This window comes from Labrus mixtus, chromosome 17, assembly GCF_963584025.1.
Source record: "Labrus mixtus chromosome 17, fLabMix1.1, whole genome shotgun sequence".
Taxonomy (NCBI): Eukaryota; Metazoa; Chordata; class Actinopteri; order Labriformes; family Labridae; genus Labrus; species Labrus mixtus.
In genome coordinates this window covers 334217-359364 of record NC_083628.1, presented here as the reverse complement: position 1 = coordinate 359364, position 25148 = coordinate 334217, and the positions used below count along the sequence as shown (strand labels likewise).

The following is a 25148-nucleotide window of genomic DNA, read 5'->3' as shown; positions in this document are numbered from 1 at the left end:
AAACAAGAACAAACTAAACCAAACACAGAAGAACAGAAACAACAGCAAGAACATAACAAATGTAAAATACTAAAAATGATTAAATACAATTCAACAGAAAAGAACCCAAAGTGCACGATACCCAACAGACACATATAACCCGACCATCATAAGAACCATCACAAGAACCATCACAAGAACCATCATAAGAACCTTCACAAGAACCATCACAAGAACCATCACAAGAACCATCATTAGAACCATCACAAGAACCATCACAAGAACCATCACAAGAACTATCACAAGAACCTTCACAAGAACCATCACTAGAACCATCATAAGAACCATCACAAGAACCTTCACAAGAACCTTCACAAGAACCATCATAAGAACCATCACAAGAACCATCATAAGAACCATCACAAGAACCATCATAAGAACCATCACAAGAACCATCATAAGAACCATCACAAGAACATCACAAGAACCATCACAAGAACCATCACAAGAACCATCACAAGAACCTTCACAAGAACCTTCACAAGAACCTTCACAAGAACCATCACTAGAACCATCATAAGAACCATCATAAGAACCTTCACAAGAACCATCATAAGAACCATCATAAGAACCATCACAAGAACCTTCACAAGAACCATCATTAGAACCATCACAAGAACCATCACAAGAACCATCACAAGAACCATCATAAGAACCATCACAAGAACCATCACAAGAACCTTCACAAGAACCATCATAAGAACCATCATTAGAACCATCACAAGAACCATCACAAGGACCATCACAAGAACCATCACAAGAACCTTCACAAGAACCTTCACAAGAACCATCATTAGAACCATCACAAGAACCTTCACAAGAACCTTCACAAGAACCATCATAAGAACCATCACAAGAACCATCACAAGAACCATCATAAGAACCATCACAAGAACCATCATGAGAACCATCATAAGAACCATCACAAGAACCATCATAAGAACCATCACAAGAACATCACAAGAACCATCATAAGAACCATCACAAGAACCATCAGTAGAACCATCACAAGAACCATCACAAGAACCTTCACAAGAACCATCACAAGAACCTTCACAAGAACCTTCACAAGAACCATCATTAGAACCATCATAAGAACCATCACAAGAAACATCACAAGAACCATCACAAGAACCTTCACAAGAACCTTCACAAGAACCATCATTAGAACCATCATAAGAACCATCACAAGAACCATCATAAGAACCATCACAAGAACCATCATAAGAACCATCACAAGAACCTTCACAAGAACCTTCACAAGAACCATCATTAGAACCATCATAAGAACCATCATAAGAACCATCACAAGAACCATCACAAGAACCATCATAAGAACCATCACAAGAAACATCACAAGAACCTTCACAAGAACCATCACAAGAACCATCACAAGAACCATCATCAGAACATCATAAGAACCATCACAAGAACCATCATCAGAACATCATAAGAACCATCATAAGAACCATTACAAGAACCATCACAAGAACCATCATCAGAACATCATAAGAACCATCATAAGAACCATCACAAGAACCATCACAAGAACCATCATGAGAACATCATAAGAACCATCACAAGAACATAAGAACCATCATCAACAACACGAGCTGAGATCAAGAGGACCAAAGATTTAAAAAGATTTAAGAAACTAAAAGAGCTCAAAGCAAATCAAAAGAGAACAATAAGAAGGTAAGAGCAGGAAAAGAAATAGAAACAAGTGAATAAATCATCAAAAGACAATAACATATAATAAATATAATATAATAAAAACAATAATATTAATAAAAATAAAAAGTAAATATAAATATAAAACATAAATAGACAAAGTAAGTAAGATAAAAAATTTCCAAGTTCAAACAGAAGAGGAGTTAAGATAAGAGCATAAATAAAAGAACAGTAAGAAGTAAAAGAAGATAAAATAGTAAAACCAGAAAGAAAAGACATTAAGAAGACGACATCATATAAAAGCTGGATGGTTTGAGGAGGTGAAGCAGACGAGCTGCAGGTGTCTGACTCACCTTCAGTTTGTGTGTGAGCGAGTCTCTTTGAGACTGGAACTCGTTGGCACTCACCACCTCCTCTTTCAGTCTCTCCAGCTCCTGCAGACACAAAGAGTTCATGAGAAGAGTTTAAGATGAGTTCTCTTTCTAATGATTCTGTATCTCTCTCCGGGTACCTCCTCCTTGGCCTTCAGAGCGAGCTCCAGCTCCTCTATCGTGTGGTTCAGCTCGCTCTTTTGGGATTTGATCACGGTCGTCGTGCCGCTCACGCACTCCAGCTCCGTCACCTGGGACACAAAAAAACATCTCCATCACCTCGCTGTAAACAACAAACACACGTCCACACGTCTGTTTTCATTGGACCTGTGAGCTGATACCCGTTTGTGAAGCCGCTCCGCCTCCTCCTGATAGGCCGACAGCTGCTGCTTCCACTGCTTCACGTTAGCAGTGGACTCCAGCAGAGCCGCCGTTAGCTTGGCGTTGTTCCCCTTCAGCGCCTCTAGCTCCGCCTCCCAGTGCTTATTCATGCTGGTCGAACTGAGGAGGAGAGAAAGAGAGCGAGCTTTAGAGAAGAACAAACTCCCTGATGAAGCAGAAAGTGAAGAAAAAGAATCTGTAAATAAAAACATTCAGAAAGTTTTCAGACGCCGTCACGGATTTCACATTTTATGTTGCCGCCTTTTTAATTTAATTTATTAAGTCCTGCGTCGTCTTTGTGTTTTTATCAGAGACGACAGCTGAAGAGAGAGGGGGATGATATTAACAAAGTCCATTCATGGGCCGCCTGGCATTACCGCTACGCTATCCTGCGCTGCTTTTTGTTTCATTCTAAAGTCCTGTGTTGATTTTTTTTATGAGAGCAGATTAATCAATCATAATATTCTGATATCAGACTCTCATTTTATCTCCAATATGCACCAATAGATTAGATTATTTGATTTACTGTCAAATAGCATTTCATTTGAGTAGTGTTGAATTAAAGTAGCAGTTCTAGTCCCGGCTGTCACCAGCAGAGGGCGCTATATACAAGCATCATCTCTCTCCAGAGCATCAAGCGGTGATGCTCGTACACCAGCGGTGTACAAACTTTTTTTCTTCCGGGCCAAAATTGTGGCGTTAGAATCGCTCGCGGGCCACAGGTTTTGTTTTTTTAAATATAGTTGAAAAGGCTTTGTAGATCAGAATCAAAAGGCTCGCTAAAGAAACCCTTTAATAAAAGAAATCTAATATTTTGATTTCTTCGTTCTACTTTATTTGTTTTTGTCTCAGAGCCTGTAACGTGGTTCATGTTTTTAGATTTCTAAAAGCTTTCTGCATTTAGCTCAGGTAACCAGGTGATCCTCAAATTATTATTAATAATCAACCAATCGTTTCACCACGAGCGCTCACTGATGACAACAATAAAAACTTTTAACGTTTTCTGTTGAAACCCGGCAGGACATTAGTTTAACCTTTCTAACATTTATAGCATTTACACTCTGAAGCTCAGCTGACAAACGGTCCCCTCTCATTGGCTGGTTTATAATAAACCTGGCCGTATAAGAAGTGTTTTCATGTTCTGCTTTAAAGCGTTCAACACGCTTGGAGGGGAGAAGCAGCTGCTTCACGGTGTCATCCTGACCACGAGAGGTGATTCATGTGGGCTTACCTGTGGGAGAAGGGCAATGCATTCTGGGAAGGCTCCCCTCTGGCTTCGCTGTGAGGAGGTGCGTCCGGCGTGGCTCTCTCTTCTTCTGTACCGTTGATGCTCTCCGGGGTCATCGGTGACAGCAGATCCCCGGGAGCCGACTCCTGATTGGACGATGAGACACAAAGAAAAAAAGTCAGTTCAAGAGTTCAACAGCCGAGGAGGAAACGTTTCTTTACTTTGATGCTGAGAGTTAACCGAGAGGATCGGTACCTCTTTCATGTCCGTGTGCTGAATCTGAAGCGACGGCTAGAAGCTAGGGTTAGCTTAGCTTAGCATATATGCTGTAAACTGGAGGTAAACGTTAGCATTGCTCTTTCTTGGCCAGAGATTGATCGATCCAATCGCTGTTTCAGGTGGACTCTGTTACCTCACCTCAGAGACAGGCTCACATGTTTCCACCGCTTCCAGTCATTCATGCTAAGCTAAGCTAAGCTAACTGTCTCCAAGCTTTAGCTTTATATTTAATGTTCAGACATAAGAGTGGAACCAGCCTCGTCATTTGATCCCCAGTCAAAAAGTAAACAAAGACATTTCCAGAAACGCTGAACAGAAAGACGACAAAAACAAGTTCAGGACATCAATGCTCTCAAAAAGGTTCAAGACTACAGATCAGAGATCAGAGTTCAGAGATCAGAGTTCAGAGTTCAGAGATCAGAGTTCAGAGATCAGAGTTCAGAGATCAGAGTTCAGAGATCAGAGTTCAGAGTTCAGAGTTCAGAGTTCAGAGATCAGAGTTCAGAGATCAGAGTTCAGAGATCAGAGTTCAGAGATCAGAGTTCAGAGTTCAGAGATCAGAGTTCAGAGATCAGAGTTCAGAGATCAGAGTTCAGAGTTCAGAGATCAGAGTTCAGAGATCAGAGTTCAGAGTTCAGAGATCAGAGTTCATAGATCAGAGTTCAGAGATCAGAGTTCAGAGATCAGAGTTCAGAGATCAGAGATCAGAGTTCAGAGATCAGAGATCAGAGTTCAGAGATCAGAGATCAGAGTTCAGAGATCAGAGTTCAGAGATCAGAGTTCAGAGATCAGAGTTCAGAGATCAGAGATCAGAGTTCAGAGATCAGAGTTCAGAGATCAGAGTTCAGAGATCAGAGTTCAGAGATCAGAGATCAGAGTTCAGAGTTCAGAGATCAGAGATCAGAGTTCAGAGATCAGAGTTCAGAGTTCAGAGATCAGAGTTCAGAGATCAGAGTTCAGAGTTCAGAGATCAGAGTTCAGAGATCAGAGTTCAGAGATCAGAGTTCAGAGATCAGAGTTCAGAGTTCAGGAGGAGATCATTCTGTGTTCATGTTTCTCTTTAAAGATTTAACACTCTACATGAAATCTTTTAACGACCTGTAAGGACGAGTTTAAACGAGGGACTTCAGATCTGTGACTCTGACCCCCCCTCTTTAATTTATCTACACAGAGTCCTTGTCAGGTGTGATCGTAGCGGTCTGTCCCCTTTCTGAGAGCATGAAGGAGAAGAGGACGTCAGTTTGGACTCTTCTGGACTCTCCAGGATGTGAGACCAGGTTCTTCATAGATGATGATGATGATGGTGATGATGATGATGAAGATGGTGATGATGATGATGATGGTGAAGATGATGAAGATGGTGATGATGATGATGATGATGGTGATGATGATGAAGATGATGATGGTGATGATGGTGAAGATGATGATGGTGATGATGATGAAGATGGTGATGATGATGATGGTGATAATGATGATGATGATGATGGTGAAGATGAAGATGATGATGGCGATGGCGATGATGATGGTGATGATGATGGTAATGATGATGGCGATGATGATGATGGCGGTGATGATGATGATGATGATGATGATGATGAGGGTGATGATGATGATGGTGATGATGAGGGTGATGATGATGATGGTGATGATGATGATGATGAAGATGATGGTGATGATGAGGGTGATGATGATGAGGGTGATGATGATGATGAGGATGATGATGGTGATGATGATGATGATGAAGATGATGATGATGATGATGATGAGGATGATGATGGTGATGATGATGATGATGGTGATGGTGATGATGAGGGTGATGATGATGATGATGGTGATGATGATGATGATGATGATGATGATGATGAGGGTGATGGTGATGATGATGATGATGATGATGATGATGATGATGAAGATGAGGGTGATGATGATGATGGTGATGATGATGATGATGATGATGATGATGATGAAGATGAGGGTGATGATGATGATACAGTCTCCAAGTGTACTATGGGGGGTAAAGCCTTCAGTTATCGGGCTCCTCTCCTCTGGAACCGCCTTCCAGCCGGGGTCCGGGAGGCAGACACAGTCTGTATTTTTAAGATTAGACTTAAAACTTTCCTTTTTGATAAATCTTATAGTTAGGGCTGGTGCTGGTGTAGACCAGCTCTTAGTTATGCTGCTATAGGCTTAGACTACCGGGGGAACTGGCACCTTGAGCTCCTCTCTCTCTCTCTCTCTCTCTCTCTCTCTCTCTCTCTCTCTCTCTCTCTCTCTGCATATACAGTACATCATATTACTGCATGTATCTATCTATAAATCTCAGTCACTAACCACCTACTTTCCTGGGAGCTCTTGAGCTCTCCTAGGCTCCTCAAGATCGTCGGTTGACGGCTTGCCAGAACAACCCCCACCCCACCACTACCCCCTCCCCACCGGATCGTGGGTTGGCGGCCTGCCAGAACAACCCCCCACACCCCCTCCCCTCCCCACCGGATTGCTGATGGATGGTCTACCTCCCCCCACCCCCTTGCTCTCTATCCCTCTTCCTGCATCTTATCCCATCTCTCCCCCTATCCCTTTCCAAGCCCAGCGCAGTCTAGACCTGTGAAGACTGTTTCGTCATGAGCCGGGGATCCGGCCGAAGATTTCTGCTTTTCAATAAGACAGTTTTTTCTTACCACTTTAACTATTGCTGCTTTGCTAAAGTGCTCATGATGGATAGGCCGGATCTTTGTAACATAGCAATAAGTAAGGTCTTTTACCTGCTTTTTGTAACATAGCAATAAGTAAGGTCTTTTACCTGCTTTATGTAACATAACAATGAGTAAGGTCTTTTACCTGCTTTATGTAACATAACAATAAGTAAGGTCTTTTACCTGCTTTTTGTAACATAACAATGAGTAAGGTCTTTTACCTGCTTTATATAACATAACAATGAGTAAGGTCTTTTACCTGCTTTATGTAACATAACAATGAGTAAGGTCTTTTACCTGCTTTTTGTAACATAACAATGAGTAAGGTCTTTTACCTGCTTTATATAACATAACAATGAGTAAGGTCTTTTACCTGCTTTATATAACATAACAATGAGTAAGGTCTTTTACCTGCTTTATGTAACATAACAATGAGTAAGGTCTTTTACCTGCTTTATATAACATAACAATGAGTAAGGTCTTTTACCTGCTTTATGTAACATGAGTAAGGTATTTTACCTGCTTTATGTAACATAACAATGAGTAAGGTCTTTTACCTGCTTTATATAACATAACAATGAGTAAGGTCTTTTACCTGCTTTATGTAACATAACAATGAGTAAGGTCTTTTACCTGCTTTATGTAACATAACAATGAGTAAGGTCTTTTACCTGCTTTATATAACATAACAATGAGTAAGGTCTTTTACCTGCTTTATATAACATAACAATGAGTAAGGTCTTTTACCTGCTTTATGTAACATAACAATGAGTAAGGTCTTTTACCTGCTTTTTGTAACATAACAATGAGTAAGGTCTTTTACCTGCTTCTTGTAAAGTGTCTCGAGATAACACTTGTTATGAGCTGACTCTATACAAATAAAAGTTGATTGATTGATTGATGATGATGAAGATGAGGGTGATGATGATGATGAGGGTTCTCTCTAAGAGGGAAGAACACTCAGGGACGAGTCTCAAACAGTGATGTGCTCACACTAGAGAAAACTGAGGGAAGGTGAATCATGATGTCAGGGTACGACGGGCGAGGGGGGGAGGGGGGGAGGGGCCATCGGAGTCGTGACAATGATTCTTTCCATCTTTTTTTACCTTCTTTAAAACCGGTTTGATGACTGACAACAGATTCCTTTTTACCGTGCCGCTCTGAGGAGGAGTCAGCGGAGGAGGTGAAACAAGCCACAGGGTGTTAGCTTAGTTAGCTTAGCAAAACAACTTCAAATATAAAGACTTCTAATACAAGAGTAACGGTACATTCATGTGTTACAAACCTTAATGACACAGATTCAGAATGGAAAACATAAACACTAAAACATGGCCGACTAAAGTCCTGAGAGGATCCAGAATAAAACCTCTTTTTCTTTTCTTAAACAAATCCTGAAGCACAAACAGTCATCAGTTTGGATCAAGCAGCAGAACTTCATCTTTAAGCTGCTTGTTTATGTTAAAGTTACTTTGACGAGAAGTCGCTTCAATGTTTGTAACGTCTGCAGCAGGAAAACATCTGATAACTTTATTTCATAATGTTCTTTGAATAAGTGTTCTGTTGCAGCAGCTCTGTTTCTTCAAACTTTCTAGTTGTCTCCTTTTCTTTTTGTTTTTTTACTTAAAACTACTCTGATTTTACTGAAGAACCCGTTGAACATATATCTGTATGTCTCAAAACTCAAAAACAAAAAAGTTTGTCAAACCGAGACTAGTTTAGTCTTAACTGAAGTCGTGTTGTTGTTTGGTTGCCATGAGAACATAAGGCTCACTGTCAGAGCGTAACGTCAAGACTGACAGGAAGTTTGTCACAGATGTTTTCGCTTCATGTGTGTAAAAAAAAACAACTAAAACAACCAGAGGTTTTTGTGTGAATCCAAACTCCTGTTCTTCAGGTGAGGACATAACATTTAAGTCAGACTTCGATATCCTGAGCAAGAGAGCGGCCTAACATTTAGAACAAGTGCTTTGTTTATTGTTATAATAATATTATAACAATTTTCCACGGTGACAGGTTTCCTGCTCATCAGGAGATATTCAGATCACCTGATGATCACCAGCTGGGCGTGGAGGTTATATAAGGAGGTCAAAGTTTCTCCTCTCAGTCGGTTGTTTTTCTCCACAGAGTAACTTTGGAGCAAAACTTTGAGTCGTCTTTTTTCTTTATTACTTTTTTTTACTAAACACTAAAATCTCCTCACGTTATCATGCCTTTGCAGATTTAAGTTGGTGTTCCTCAGAGATCTGTCTTTAAAGGTTCATGTTTCTCAGATGAAGGTGTAGAAATGAGCCTGAAGGCGGAGGTGGTGTTGGTGGAGTCTGTTACCTGAGATGGCGTGCTGGTGAGCTCCATCTTCTCCTGAGACTTCTCCTTCGCTAACCGAGCCGCCTCCTTGAACTCCACAAATTTATCTGCAAACTAAAATAAAACAAGAGGAACAAGTGAACCCACAGCGCTCCGACATGTTTCCCAGAGAACGTTTTGTCTCTTGTTGCTGGTGAACGCTGCGCTCTTACTTTGGCTAGGTGGCTCTCTGACGGGAAGCCGAGGCCGTACACCGTGTTGGCGCGGCTGTCGGCCCACTGGCCAAACTTCTGCGACGTCTTTGTGAACGTCATGTTGGGGGTGATGGTGCTGTTGATAATGGCCTGCAGAGGACAAACCAGACGACATCGTGTCAAATCCAAAAGGTCTGAAGTCTACAGCTGGATTCTTAATATCTACTGGAAACTACTGGATGAGATTTGTGTGTGTGTGTGTGTGTGTGTGTGTGTGTGTGTTGTATCCCCGTGTATTCCCACTCGTTGGTAAACAGGAAACAGTCAAAGAGGAGTTCTGAGTCCAGCTGACTGTAATGTTATCGATCAGTGTGGGAGGAATCGCTGGGTGAGAGGCGAGCACAGATGGAGATGAAGGTTTAAAAAAAGAATGGCTGATGATTTAATATCTCCGGTCTAAACCGAGGGTCGACTTCATCAACATTCAGAAGGTTTCAGCTGCACTGCACACTCCTCATCAGCAGGTTGTCTTACTTTAGTTTCTTTTCATCTGAAGACTTTAAAAAAAAAAAAATGTAAACCATCTCTTTATTGTCTTTTCTAGTAAAGCATAAACAGTGTATAGCAAAACAGTACACACAACAGAAAACTAAAAAAGAGGAAATAAAAGTAAAGGAAAATAAATAAAGAAATAATAATAATAAAAATAAAAACATAGCCGCCCTATAGTCAGATCTGTTCATCAGTCCAAACCTCATTCTGTACGTCATTACCCTCCAGGAAGTTGTAAAAAATAGTCCATACTTTCCAAAACTTGTCAAGTTTGTTTTTTGAGAAACAGCTGATCCTCTCAAGAGCAAGAAAGAGTCAACCACTGAGAGACTCCACAGGTTGTTTGTTTCCTGGAGGCCAAACAATGCATTGCTCGCTCATTGAAGAAACAAACATTGAGTAGATATTTGACATTATTTGAAAGTAAAAAATCATCAGGATAGATATTAAGAATACACAATTTACCGATAATCTGACTGCAGGAGTCCAACACCTTTTCCCAGAAGCAGATTACTTATTACCTTTTTGTCTGCAATCTTTGCTCTTTGCTGCTGTAACACTGTAAATTTCCCCGTTGTGGGATAAATAAAGGATTATCTTATCTTATTATCAGTGGACATTCCCACAAACAGAGAAAGAGAGACCCCTTGTGGACACCACATTTAATACACGTGTCAGGGGTCTGAAGACTTTTCAGTGTGAGCGAGTTGCAGCGTCATAACGCCCCGACACATTTTAGAATTTAGGTTGTCATAGTAACAGAATTTTAAACTTTGATATATCGATATATACAATATCGATATCTGTTTTGATAGCAGACTCGTCATATCAGCTCATCTCAAACAACCTCCTTTAAACTTTCCTTTGGAGGTAGTGACAGAGACGTTGGGGGAGGGGTCACAACAGTTAGTCTGTGTGCTAACATGACGCGCCTCTTCAAGATTTTCATTTGTCACATGCTCATACAGATGTGAAAGCTTGTGCTCTTCTCGCCATCTCGATGCTTTACAAACAGAGATTGAAGTTTCTTATATTTCATCGACTTCATTCCCGACTTTTCAGAGTTCAAAAAGCTTCAGAACAGTTTGAGACACGGCAGAGAGAGGTTGAGAGTTTTTCTTCTTCATATATCTTGAAAGAGAAGTCTTAAGACAGAGCCGACCTGTCTCGTACTTTGTTCCAAACCTTGGTGAAAACACTATTTTCAGCGTGTAGGTTTCTCACTTGGGGTTGATTTAAAAAGACATGCAGGTAGGAGGAGGAGAAATCTGTCTCAAAAAGTGAGAGCAAAGGGTCAATACTTTAAAGTGGTTGAGAAGATTCTCCTGTCATAAGCATTTTCATCTCAGATATCTTTTTCTCTAGTTTTCCTCACATGTTTTTTTCACTTCTTGAAACTCAGCCAGAGAGAGAAACATGTCTCGGTGTGTCGTCTGATTATAACGTCCTCCAGCACCAACCAAAACGATCTTTGCTATTTTCAGCAGAACTTGTTGGTTCAACAACAACAGCAGCCTCTTACATAAGTATGCTAACTCCACCCCTGCACCTCTCTCCAGACTAAAATAATCACTGCCACATAGATACGACTCGCCCCGACCGCCCAGCTCAGCACGGGGAGGCCGGGGGCGACACAAACATGTGAGACCACCTGAGAGTGGATGGGGGGATAAACTGAATAATGTGCATCCAATATGGATTTATTGTCATGATTGGAGGTGAAATATGATTGATTTGCACAGGAGATATTAAGGGGATGATGACTTTGGGGGTGAGACTTCTCATCCCAGCACATACACTTGAACGCAAACATTTTACTGAGGAAGATAAAACAGACCTTGGATCCATCCAGACTGATGATTCGGTATACATTCCTGGTACTGTCGAAGAAGTATGACACCGTGACAGCATGCTTACTGGTGGGAACCCAGTTCTTCTTGGTAGACGGGTCGATCTGGAAGACGTGGGCCCGTGTACTGAAGATGGGCTGCTCTCTGTGCGGAGAAAGGCAGAGAAAGAGAAGGTCAGAGACGTTAGATTTCAGTTAAAGGCCTTTTCAAAATAACTTAACAATGGGCTGTAAAACTTAACTAAGTGAGGATGGAACTCTAGGTCCAAAATACACTAAACCTACAGACAACTACCATCTGAGCCCGTGTGATAAATACTTACACCTCTGCAAATCTGTGAACCACTGTATTTAAATAGACGGGAAAAAAAGAGGAAGAAGAGATATTACATGAAGCATTATGAAGCTGTAGGAATACACAGTGTTACATGGAGCTTAAAGCTAACATTAGCATGATATTTGAATATGTTCAGTAACTCAGTCACGTTAGCTTGTTAGTGCCAAGAACAGCTGACTGATGGATGTGTAATGACTTCTGCATACTTTTTGGTAAATGATCGATAGTATCGCAGCTTCAGCACGACCACAGATCAACGGTCTGCGGCGAGAGAAGGAAGAGAGCACCGTCTAAACCAGTGGTTCCCAAAGTGGGGGTCGGAACCCCCAGGGGGGTCGCCAGCCACCAATAGGGGGGTCGTGAGATGCTTTCCATAAAAAATAAAAAAATCACTTAAAAGTGCATAAGTATATATTTTTACCCATTTTTGTAAATATACAAAAAGTACATATAATCTCATATAAGACAGTATCATTAAGTGAAATGGAAATGAAATTAATGTGTACATTTTTTATGTACTATTGTAGTATGTATTGTTGTATTATTCCTAGTTTTTGGATAGGTTTATTAGTGTGTGCGTGGCTGTCGCTACATTATACCTAACTAACCACCTTAAAGAACAGTGGGGGGTCCCCAGGTTCTGTCACCCTTATTTTGGGGGTCACGACCTGAAAAGTTTGGGAACCCCTGGTCTAAACTGCACGGATACATCAGCAATGTTTCGCTAACAAAATGTTACAACCCTATTTGTGCAGTTTAGACAGCGTGCAGGAGTTTAAGGCCAATGGGGCTTCTTTCCTCTCTCTACTACCCGGATGTAAACAAGCACAGTGAACGGATGGCATTGCAAAGGATGTAGATCGTAAAACTGGAGATAAAGTTGTTTGTATGCTGTGTCAGGTTAAACTGCAGCAGTGTGAAACCCCATACTGTACAGACATGTGGACGCTAACCTGCAGAGAGGACCAAAGACAAGCTAGCACTTGCTAACGTTAGCCACACTCTGCAAACCAATCTGACCACTGACCCTGCGATCCCGCGTTTGGCTGTGTTAAATAAATTGCGCTACATTTTGACAGCTATGAATGTTTTCTTAACTTTGGACTAGTCTGAATTTTAATCTCCTATCAGACTAGGACATGAGTCACTAGTTGCATCATTACTGCAGTGCATTGAAAGTCTGGACCACAGTTTTGTATCTCGGCTCCCTCAGCTGTCACGACATTTCACTAAAAAACTGTCAATGACCGTCTGTGTGAAACGTCTGGGTGAGCCATCAAACATCTGTAACGGTGCGACTCCAACCTGCCAAGTGAGGAAAGTGGAAGTATGAAGGAGCGTTGTGAATCAGAGGAAGGTGAGAGAAACAGCGTCCCAGATCCCAGCACATCCATTATTCACTGGTCTGCTGTGTTTCTGCACTTCCAGAGACTCGATGGATGGGTGGGTGGGGGTGGGGGGGGGGGACACACCCATAAGGCCTTCACACTAAGAACAAGAGTGTTAATGGACAAATGAACACATACAAGTGCTACACATACACAGCTTCCCTCTTCACACGTCGGGTTGTAAAGTGGCACACGAGAGCAGAGCACGTAGTGAAACATTCAGTTTGCTTTTTTTAAAGTAGAGAAATAAAGAACGCCGGCTTCAGAGTCACGTCAATCTGCAAATATTAAAATTGGCTTTAAGAGCGTCTGCAATGTTCCAAAACACAAATAAACCATAACTCCATGTTCTCTTCATTACTCGGAGTTAATGAACCTCTGCAGTCGGCGGGTGATGAAGGCAGAGTCATTAAAAAATGATCAATGTTCAAAATAAAAGCTTCACAAAATATCACCGCACAAACAAACATAAAGCTGGCATTGAGGCCGGCCTTAACGATATTTACTCCGGCAGAGAGCTTTAGCATCAGTGTCAGGAAGTGGTGATGAATGAGGAGGATGTAAAGGTGGAGCTGAGAGTGAGATTAATGATGGAGATGCTATGAATCCATGTGACGCGTTTAAGGAGGCATTACTGAGGTGCACAGACTGTTTAATGTTGTGACGGTTCAAAGAGCGAGTTCAATGAATCAATGTGAGGAGAGGACTTCTCTAAAACTCATCACAGAGACACGGCAAAGACTTTGAGAAACTCCATGGACCAGAGTCTTACTAAAGATCAGGACACAATATTTACCTCTAAAGAATCCCTGGCCCGGGGGGCGGGACCATTTAACTTCTCTTCATGATACTGTTTTCTTCTCATAAGCGCCACCTTGAGGAGTCATGAGGTGACAATCTCTTCAGATCGTCACCTTTTTAAATTAAATATCTATATTTGGAACCGGCAAAATGCCCATCGAATCACACGAGTCAGGATGACGATATATTACCGTATCCAGATTTTGTTCCACCCCTCGTCTCCTCTGAGAACCTTCCAGGTCTATAAAAGTAGTTCCAGGGACTACACGTCCTGGTTACTTCAGGTTGAAACACAACATGAGGACACACTACATGGGACAGAGGAAGAAGTTGTTGAGCCCTTCATCGTTCCTTACAACCTCCGTCCATCCGGTCAGACGATAATCGAGCTGAAGACAGAGGCGAGCATACGTCAAAAACAGAACACAGCTGTATCAAATATAAAGCAGGAGGTTACACCGATGAAGTAGAATGAGACAGACAGAGATGAGGGCGTCTCATTAGGGTCACATCTAGCAGAAATAATGTGTATTTTTTTTAACGCAGCAAAAGAGAGGTCAGATATGCTGATTTGCAGCTGAACAATGCAGCAGAGCCCACACAGACCTGGACCCCCATCGCCCCCCCTATGAGCACAGTGACTGTACTGTTTCAGGGACCATGATTGACGGACTCGAGGCCCTGAATGTCGGCGGCAGAGAGACGCTCTTCACAACGCTTCTCAACAACGTGCATGACAGAGCAGAGATGAGACTCGTTATATACACAACAGGTCGATTGATCAGAGGTGACAGGCTCATCTTGGGTTCAGATCGATACTGTGGGGAGGGTTGGTACGCTTCCATATCTGTTTGGCAGAGCTGCGGCTGTGGAGTCACTGCCTGCGTTTGGTTTTAGTTCACCTGCACACGGAGAGTTCAAAGAGACGCGCTCGAATTACGCAGATAGGAAAAAAAATTCAGCATTTTATATTTGATGAAGCGTGTGTTTGAGTGTGTGTGTGTGCAGAGCGAACACACTGACACAGAGAATAGAGGCACTGATGCCAAAGGTGACCTGAAACCACCTGTGCACATATATAGAGATCAGCAGGGGCTGGACAGGATCCAGATACTGCATGGATGAAGAGGTCCTGAGGTCTTAGATTAAAAGAAAACACAAGCTCTGACTGTCTGGTTGTAACCGGTCTGAACAATCATAGAAATCCACAAAAAACCAAGAGCTGGTTATTAATTATGACAGGGATAGTCTCCTGCTCTGAGGGGTTGTGTGTAAATAACTAACACAGGAAGATTTCAGGGGCAGCCTGTCTGAAATAGTCTAGACATTAAAACTCCTGTTCTTTGTAAACATGAGGCTCTAGTGTTCTTTCAAAACTCTTTGCTCACAGGTTCACTTTTCACACAGCGAACAGTCGGCTAATATTTCTGAATGATTCCAACTAAATGAATATCTCATTGAGTGATGAAAAGAGAGTGAAGTCAAACTCCCTCTGGAGTTGTTGTTCTGAGCTCTGTGTTCACACAGTGTCACTCAGAGGCTCTAACACGTTTTGCTGGCTTGAGCCTCTCCCTTTCCGTCTCTTTTCTCTGCCTCCGCGTCGGGAAAGAGAGCATTTATTTTGGACTGTTGTGTTTTTGAATTGGCGCTGCATTCTTCTGTAAATCTTTCGGCCTGTTTCAGTTTTGTAAATATGGATAGAATTATCAACGCATTAATACAGAGCGGGGTTCCAGTGTATACTCGTTTTTCTTTTTTACTTAAAGGTCCCATATTCTTCTTCTTCTGGTTTTATATGCTCTTTAGTGTGTTTTCAAAGTGTCCTGTGCATGTTTAGACACATCTATGTGCAAAAATTCAAAGTCCACGGAAACGCAGCTTCTCCTATGTCCTCCTGTTAGCTGTAGCATTAGCCACATGTAACGCTCGGTTCTAGCCCCCCTCCATAAAAATTTGTCAGTGTGAGATCACTGATCTAAGCTCATTGGCTCGTTGTGGCCCTGCAGCTCATGTTGAAATTTCCGAGTCGCGTGCTGAGCAACTGACCAATAACGACAGAGCGGATCTGCAGACCAATCAGAGCAGACTTGGCCCACGTGGGGTCTAACAGTGTGGGCTCAACAGAGTGTAGCTGACGGACTCAGAGAGGAGAGGGAGCAAGGAGGAGCAGTACATGAAAACAGACACTTTTTAGAACTTTATCTATTGTGAACGTACAAAAGTAGGAACATAGATTAAATATATGAACCCCAAAAAGGGCAGAATATGAACTCTTTAAGTATAAAATGTCAGATTTCTGTAATATTTAGTCCTGGTGGATAACAGAGAGGAGCTGCTGTAAGCAAATCATGTCAGAGGAAGTGAAATGTCTTCAGCCGGTTTGAGCCGCAGTGAATCCCGCGTGCACCCACACATTATCACCGTGCCTCCGATTAACTGTGTCCCGTCTTTAAATAACCGTCTCCACTCCGTCGACTTAATTAACACACTGAAACATGACGAAAGGTTCCCACAGAGGGGAACAATGGCTGTTTCTCAGAAGAGACCTGGGACTCTTCCCTCCAAGCCAAGCAATCAAATGTACTCTCACTGGAGGACTGGCAGAAAGACTTCTCAGGATGAAATCTACACTGAAAGGCGTCCAGAGCGGAGATAAAGAGCTGATTTATTGTTAGGCTTTTCACTGAGCTCACTGCCCTGGACTACATAGAAGCAGGCTAGGGTTAGCGCCACACAGACTTTTACTTTAACTGTGTACAGACAGAACAAATGTTGCATGGATGAAGTTAAGACTTTAGGATCAGGAAAATCGTCTCTTTTATTTGAGATTTCTTGTGGTCAGAAGTGGAAGAGGTGTTTGATTCTTCATCTGTGACCCAAACAGACAGAGGTTTTAGGTGTTTATATTTTGCATTTTTTGATGTTTTGCATTCTGATACCTGTTTCAGAGATGGTATCAGAAAGGTAACCAAAACCTTCACAGACAACTTAATTGTTTCCTTCTCTAACACTTTGGTTCAGACTGAAATATCTCAACATTCATTAGTTGGTTTTGCATGAAACGTAATTATGCCTTTGCTTTTTCCTCCAGGAGACTGATCTCATTTATCATCCAGTGAAATATCAAAAGAATTCCTCAAAGTTTGGCACAAAAGTTTGTAGACATTCATGGCTCCCAGAGGATGAATTCTGCTTTTCTTAAAGGATATGGTAACAGTATCGTTCTCATGCAGCCGTGGGGAGTTTGTGTGTGCTTTTAAGCTTTGCTTTGTGTTCTTCCCCGGCTTTGAAATCAGCTACATAAAGACGTCAGGAAACCCCGTATCGATCCAGACACTAAACAGAAGGGATATCATTCCAGTACAAATGTCCTACATTTATGTAGATAACCGTCTGTTTTACTCATCGTTTTTCCGGCTCTGTTTCAGAATGTTTTGACACTCTGCCTGAGGGGAGGTGGTCTCATGGAAATGCATATCCTCTATATGATGAGGAAAATAAGAGATCTTTTATCTGATCAGCTCTCTACCTGTCGATTAGTTTACTCACACAAGAAAGAAAGAGATTTCTCAAACAGTATTTTTTTTTTTTAGCTTTTAATATTTTAACACACTAAATTTGAGATGAAGACCGACAGGTGTGTGTTTGTTGAATGTTACGCTGCCTGTGATAGCTTATCTGGAGCTGCTCACACTGGTTGTTAAGTAGAAATGACTTCCTTCAATAAGTGAGGAAGAATAAAGGGACATACATATATCTCTGGACATGACCTGAAAAACATACAAGACATCAGACATTAAGGAAACATGCTATGTTGAAGTGCTGGCTTCTCTGACAACAATGCAGCACCACAGTATGTCCTCCTTCTAACTTTAGATTCTGCTCCTGAATGCTCTGGATTTGTTTGGACCAGAGAAGGTAGGCGCTTTTAAGACCCCCCCCCACACGGCCGTTTTGGACGCCCCTCGGTTTAAGGTGGCGATATCGAAGCAGATATTTTACATTTCAGGGTGTCATTACCCTGATGGCGCGGCCTAGATGAAAATGTGCCCGGGTGGTGTGTCTCTGGGAGAGTGTGAGGCGATTGTTAGCCAGTAATCCCTTTTCACAATGAAACTAACTGAGCCATTCAAGTCTCAATGCCGAGTGCTTTGACAGAGGAATCAGAGCGCAGATGTTATCACATCAGCAGTTCTCCACTTAGGAGCGGCAGGGAACACGGAAGACACACACACACACACACACACACACACACACACACACACACACACACACACACACACACACACACACACACACACACACACACACACACACACACACACACACACACACACACACACACACACACACACACACACACACACACACACACACACACACACACACACACACACACACACACACACACACACACACACACACACACACACACACACACACACACACACACACACACACACACACACACACACACACACACACACACACACACACACACACACACACACACACACACACACAGTGTATGAGTGAAATGTGAACGTGTTTAGATTATCTTGTATGTTCGGTGTGTTCTCTATCAGGACTGGATGCTGTTAAAAAATAAGACATTCAGCGATGTCTGACTCTTGCCACTACACCAAGTCGAATGATGCCAATAAACGATGTGTACCTTCTGCTTTAGATGTTCTATTATTTCCCTGATGTGTAGATTATTATTTTGCTTGATTAAATTTACAAACAGTGTGAAACTGCCGTTCATTGGAGCTCACGTTTTGTCTGACAAACAGTCCAAAACCAAAATGGAATTTCATCAACAGCCATATAGAACTTGAACTTTATTATTTTGGTCAACAGATTAACAACAGGTCAACAAAAGTCAGAAGATTTGTGCATGAATGTCTTAAAGGGTAATAACATGCAGAAAATTCTCCCACCTGAGTCACAGTCAATGTTGCACTTAAATAAAAAATTAATTTAAAATGCTTTAAAAGGTCGTATATGAAGGCATATAGGGCGGGAAAACCTAAATGTATCTGCTCTTAACACACAATAAAAAACCTCACTGTCAGAGCGAGGATGGCTGCAGCTCGCGCCTGCTCAGCGCAGGAGAAAACAACCCTGCATTACTAACTTAGCTGCTGCTGCTGCGTTGTCATGGCAACGGCCACAGCCACGTGACTCCGAGCTGGTCATGAGCCGCGGACATCCTCCAACTCGATCTGTCCCCTCTGCTTTCCCCACATGCTCTCACGTTCCAATCTGATTCCCCGTGTCCCTGCCGGTTAACCCACTCGCAGAGAGGAGGCAGCGGGCGCTTGGCAAGAATCGAGCCTCCAGTTTAAAACTCCCATATGCCATACAGAGCTTCAGCTGCACATGGAAAAGACTGTGTGTGTGTGTGTGTGTGTGTGTGTGTGTGTGTGTGTGTGTGTTTATGTTCAAATGCAAAGAAGATTTCAGCTTGAAAAAAAAAAAGAAACAGCGCGGGCCGACAGCTGAAAGCCTTGAGTTGGATTCAGTACCTTCCCATGTTTGTGTCGAATAAGTCAAAATAAATGAAGTATGTTATTTCACTTTTTAAATCTCTCCTCCCTGACCTCCATAGAAAACATAAAGAGACCAATGAAGGAAGTGAAACAGAAACAAAGTGAGCTGGCACAAGTCTCCATGCAGGGTTAGCTGACGGTCTGTGTCTCATTTTAAACTCATGATCACTTCATAAAGATTACTCTTCTGATTTTACAGAATAATCTGGTCATTTGTCCGCACATACACTCTGATACTCCGGTCGTATTGTTATGTTTCGTACTCCAGCAGTACAAAACCCAAAGATGTTCACTTTTATACCAACGTAGATCAGCAAATACTCACATGTGGGCAGCTGGAACTACAGAACGTTTGGTATGTTTGCTTTAAGAAGGGACTTAATGATCACTGGATTATTAAAAGAGCTGATTATTCATCTGTCATGAGACTAATCTGTTAATATACTGATGCTTTAAGCTGTTTTAGAAAATGTCCTGAGGTTGAGCTGGGGGTAGTTAGCGTTAAGACCAAAATCTTCTTTGACAGTAAACACAAACTCTGATGATTCTCTGCAGTTATTAAGATACTGTAATTGTTTTGATGTAAATTGTAGGGTTGTCAGGATACCAGGATGTTAAAACCCGGTGTATAAAACGCCCTTTTAATACCTATTTTTTCCTCTAAAAAGTTGGCTGCTTCTTATACACCAGTATAAAATACAGACACAAGCATCGTCATTACCACGAGTTCAGCGGCCGCCACCATCAAACACAAAATGCATCCCCATTCATTGTTTTTGCGAGCTGATTGCACGCTGTGCTGGAACAGATAGCGACACAAAGCAGGCTGGCTGCACGACTTTTTGACATCTTTTCTCCCTCCCTCATGCATTTACAGAAAGCGGTGGCATATTGTTCAGTAAATAGAACGTGTGGAGTGCTCTTCTGATTGAAAGAAGTGTGTTTTTGATTCTATTTTTATAGTGTTATTTTGAATGGTTTTACAGTTTAAGACCTATAATCCATTAACCGTATTAAAGAGTGTTTCTATGGAGACGTCTGATTAAGATGCTGGTCATTTCATCACACCGTCCTCGCTCTAACCTTCACTTCTCTCTCTGTCTCTCTCTCTTGTCACTTCTCCACTGTCCTTATTAATTAAACTCAGAAGTGCTTTTCAAACTAATGAGAGGAAAAAGATCTGAGGGGCTGCTGCAGAAGTAAGGTACGTGCAGAGTTCATATTATGCACCAAGAAAACCATAATTATCAAAAAAATGATCACAAGTGTCGTCGAATGATCCGGGCCTTTATTACGTTGGGTCATCACATCAAAGTAAAAAGCTTATTTAGTAGAAATGATCAGTTCCACCTGGAAGTGGCTGTGTTTGCTCACCAATGAGAATAATCTCCTCCCTCTTTGGACTTGAATGTCCGTGTGTGCTTTTTAAGAGAAAACATGCTGTCGCTTGGATTCTGTTTTATTCAAAAGTGCCAAGTTTCAGCAGGGAAGGCTTGTTTACAACCATCTATTACACAAGAACAGACGCTCCTGTACCTGCTGGGAGAGCCCAGTCTGACTCGCTCATTAAGGGGGAAGTGCACACGCAGGACGCGCCGTCTTTCTGTGTCGGAGGAATTGATTGTTGACTGGATTATAACCACTGGCCTTGAGAATTATAGAGGATGTGCTCTGCATGAAGTTCACCCCCACCCACCCGACCCACCCCCCACAACCCCTCTCCACTACAATATGACAACAAACCAATCACATGCTACATCATCTGCTTTCATCTGGAGTAAGAAATAGGTCGCCCTTGATCAGGAGAATCACCATACATCTGCAGGTTCAGCTGCTACATGCATTACACCACCAAGCCGGGTGCAGGAGTGCAAAGCTGTCTCAGGGGATTTCAGCTCAGGGGGTTTGTATTTTATTTGGCACCACATGACGTTTATACTCTATGAAAACTGATTTTTTTTGTTCTTGTATGGAACTGAAAGAAATAAAATGACGCAGATGTTTCTCTTAAAGTTGTTCAGATACCAGAATTTATACCGACAAATGCAGGCGCAGGTATCGGCTATATTACACCAAGTCTATGCAGGAACAAATCGACTGGTTCCCATGTAAAGATCCATTTCAGCCACAAGCGATGACTTCAGATTTGTTGCCACACGTTACTGCTGTTCAAGGGGCAAAGAAGACCCCATTACTGGTCATGTTATCATGTCAAGAGGAGCGAAACACCACAGAGCACTGCTGGAGGAAAAAGTCTAAATACTCAGAGCTGTTGGTGCTCAGCTAGTTTTCCGGTTATACAGGACGGTTATAGCCGAGATAACAAAACAAATCTCAGGTATTTTCTGTATTTGTTTGTTGATGTTTTGCAAAGAAGGTATCAGTCATATCTCATATAGGCTGTATTACCTTTAGATTGTTAGTGTGAATGCACCGCCTGTGAACGCAGCCTGTTACAGTCTCTCCTGTTGGTCAGTATTCATCTGAATGTTTATTTATAAATATTGTTAATATATTTATTTCTCTGTGCATTCTTTTATGTATATTTTCGGGCTTTTAAGATAAGATAAGATAATCCTTTATTTATCCCACAACGGGGAAATTTACAGTGTTACAGCAGCAAAGATGAAAGATTGCAAACAAAAAGTGAACACAGTACAATTTAAATATAAAAGAAAAATTAAGAATGTACAAAAAAAAGATACAAAAAAATAGATTAAAAAAATAATAATAATAATAATAAATAAATAATAAATAAAAAATAGATCAAAAATAAATCCTTTACTTTCAAGATAGGACAGCAGATAGAGCCAGAAATCAGGGAGAGAGAGAGAGAGTGGGAGGGGAATGTCATGCTGGACAGAAGCCACAGGTCGGACCCGAGCCCGGGCCGCCCCCCCCCCCCCCCCCCCTTGAATCTTTTGGCTATGCTCTCATTTAGAAATGCTTTCTCTTGTAATTAATCTGTCTTTGTTTTTATCTCTCTCACCTCTTTTGTATTTGCTTTGACCTCTTTTTGTATCTTTTATCTGCTCTCATCATCTTAAATCGTTGGTCCTGTTACTCTCAGTTCATATCGTTGGGTTCTTGTGTTGCCTTTCTCTTCTCATGATGGCTGGTCGGGTTAAATATGTTTGTTAGGTATTTTGTTGTAGGCTATGGTAGGGCTGGGAAATAAATCGAGTTTTTAAGATATATCGATATATTTTCAAACAAGATATAGGGTGAGACAATATCGTTAATATGGATATAGTTTATGTTGCATTAAAATAACGTTACAGAGGTGCCAGGTCACCTTTTGACTGTCTGTCCCTCTTAACCCTGCTCCTCCTCTCTCTCTCTCTTTTATTGTATTTAAGCAACATTTTTATTTTATAATATTACTTTTTAACTTCACAAACAGGTAGTTTATTTTTCCATGTGTTTTCACTGTTAATAAAATACATATTGATATATATCGAGTATCGCCATTCAGCCAAACAATATCGAGATATGAGTTTTGATCCATATCGTCCAGCCCTATGCTACAGGTTCTTTTGCTGTTGTTTATGTTCTTCTGTGTGCTGTATTTCAAATCACTTTGCAATGCTGCTGTGTTTTAAAAGGTGCTGTAAGAATAAAGTTATTATTATTATTCAGTAATCTGTTTGTATAAAGTTAAAGTGAGTAGCTCATTCTGAGTCTGCAGCTGAGCCTCTGCTAAAGGGGGGCTGGTCAGATAAATGCACACACACAAAAACAAACCTCGACATGCTGAGAGGGAGCTACGGCTTGTCATGTCATTTCATATTAGCTACATACCCCATGTTTGTATTAGCTACATACCCCATGTTTGTATTAGCTACATACCCCATGTTTGTATTAGCTACATACCCCATGTTTGTATTAACTACATACCCCATGTTTGTATTAACTACATACCCCATGTTTGTATTAACTACATACCCCATGTTTGTATTAACTACATACCCCATGTTTGTATTAACTACATACCCCATGTTTGTATTAACTACATACCCCATGTTTGCAGGATTTGGTTGTGAGTCGACAGTGATCCTTCTCGGTGGTCTCTGGAGGCTAGCTCTGCAGCTTTCTGATCCAGGTGCTGTCCTCAGTCCGACATGCTGTTGAGGTGGTTATGCCCTTGGGTACATTTTTTTTGCAGAATAGGAGGAGGAGGGAGGAAGAGGAGGGGTGGTGTTGTTGGTTTCACCCGAGTAAACGTGTCAGAGCATGCATGATGAGAGACGAGAGTGCTAACGGTTGGGAAGCTAACCGTTAGCAGCTAACTCAAACTCCTGTTACGATGCTAACCTCGGATAAGCGGTGTTTAATACGGAATTAACCGTTTTAACTTTCACACACACACAAAGTTCAAAAGTCAAAAAGACCAACTGTAGATGGTACTTTTCCTCATCCGGTAGAGACAAAAAAAAACTTAATATTCAGCATCTGCTCATAAATCCGTTTTTCAAACGCTGGCTCTTCCTCGCCGTCCACTCTGCCATTAAACCCGTCCAACAGAGCCTTTTAACGGCTGTAAATGAGAGGGTTCACCGCCGCTTCGTGATGATGAAGATGGGAGACATCTTCTTCCGCCAGGCTGCAGCTTCATGTCTGTGTTTTAGTTTGAAGAAAAGATAGAAACACACTTCATCCTCCTGCTTTTATCCTCCTGCAGGATCAGACGATGTGAAGTAACTTACAAAACAATCTGTAATTTACGGTTTTCCTTTTTTAAATGTTACGTCAAACAGCCGTTAAACCGGGATTCAAACGATGTAAAAAAAAAAAAAAAAAAGATGCTGCTGCTCCATCGGCCGGTTTATCCTCATTCATTAACTCTGCTCCATCCTCCGCTGCTGCTCTGTAGGGAGCTTTAATGTAGCTACGTCATCACGTCAACTCTGGAATTTTGACGTAATTGGCAATAAAGTGTTTCCTCACATCCGGTATTGGTTATATTAAAAGCAGATTCTGTAAATGTTAAGATTAAAGTGGGGGTATTTTGGACAGCTAAACATAAAAAAAAGTGTTTATTTAGGATGGTGTGCCTCGTGTGCAGTACTGTAAAAAATCACTCACCTGTTTGCAGCTGCCATTCATTAAACAGCTTTAATAAGATTTAACTCTGCACTGTAACTTTTAACTCTTTTTATATTTTTACTTTATTTCAATTAATTTCATTTGAATTATTTTCATTTGAACATATGTTCAGATTTAATAATTCCAATGTTCTATTTTAATGTTTCTTTTCTTTCCTCTGTCATGATGTTTTTTTTTTTTAAGATTTATTTTTGGGCTTTTAATAGAGAGATAGGACAGTGGATGGAGTTGGAAATCGGGGAGAGAGAGGAGGGAATGACATGCGGGAGGGGGGCCACAGGTGGGATGTGAACCCGGGCCACCCGCTTGAGACGACAGCCTCCATACATGGGGCGCGCACACCAACCACTGCGCCACCAGCGCCCCACTTTTAATTCTTCTTCTTCTTTTACTTTATTTATTT

General features: G+C 41.5%; 1 protein-coding gene across 3 annotated transcripts in view; it reads right to left on the bottom strand.

The window, feature by feature from the left end:
- The window catches only part of LOC132992152 (homer protein homolog 1), a 25436-nt gene extending 894 nt beyond the window's left edge, over nt 1-24542 (bottom strand). The window contains exons 1-10 of one of the 3 annotated variants that reach the window (XM_061061307.1): nt 23657-24542; nt 14279-14476; nt 11550-11706; nt 9179-9310; nt 8988-9080; nt 7769-7822; nt 3694-3836; nt 2423-2582; nt 2222-2332; nt 2064-2144 (exon numbers count right to left, since the gene is read on the bottom strand). In XM_061061307.1, coding sequence (XP_060917290.1) covers nt 2064-2144; nt 2222-2332; nt 2423-2582; nt 3694-3836; nt 7769-7822; nt 8988-9080; nt 9179-9280 — 744 coding nt within the window. In that variant the 5' untranslated portion in view covers nt 9281-9310; nt 11550-11706; nt 14279-14476; nt 23657-24542. The remainder of the gene's footprint in view (nt 1-2063; nt 2145-2221; nt 2333-2422; nt 2583-3693; nt 3837-7768; nt 7823-8987; nt 9081-9178; nt 9311-11549; nt 11707-14278; nt 14477-23656) is intronic. The other 2 variants (XM_061061304.1, XM_061061305.1) reach the window with 2 other exon arrangements.
- Nucleotides 24543-25148: the final 606 nt, after the last annotated feature.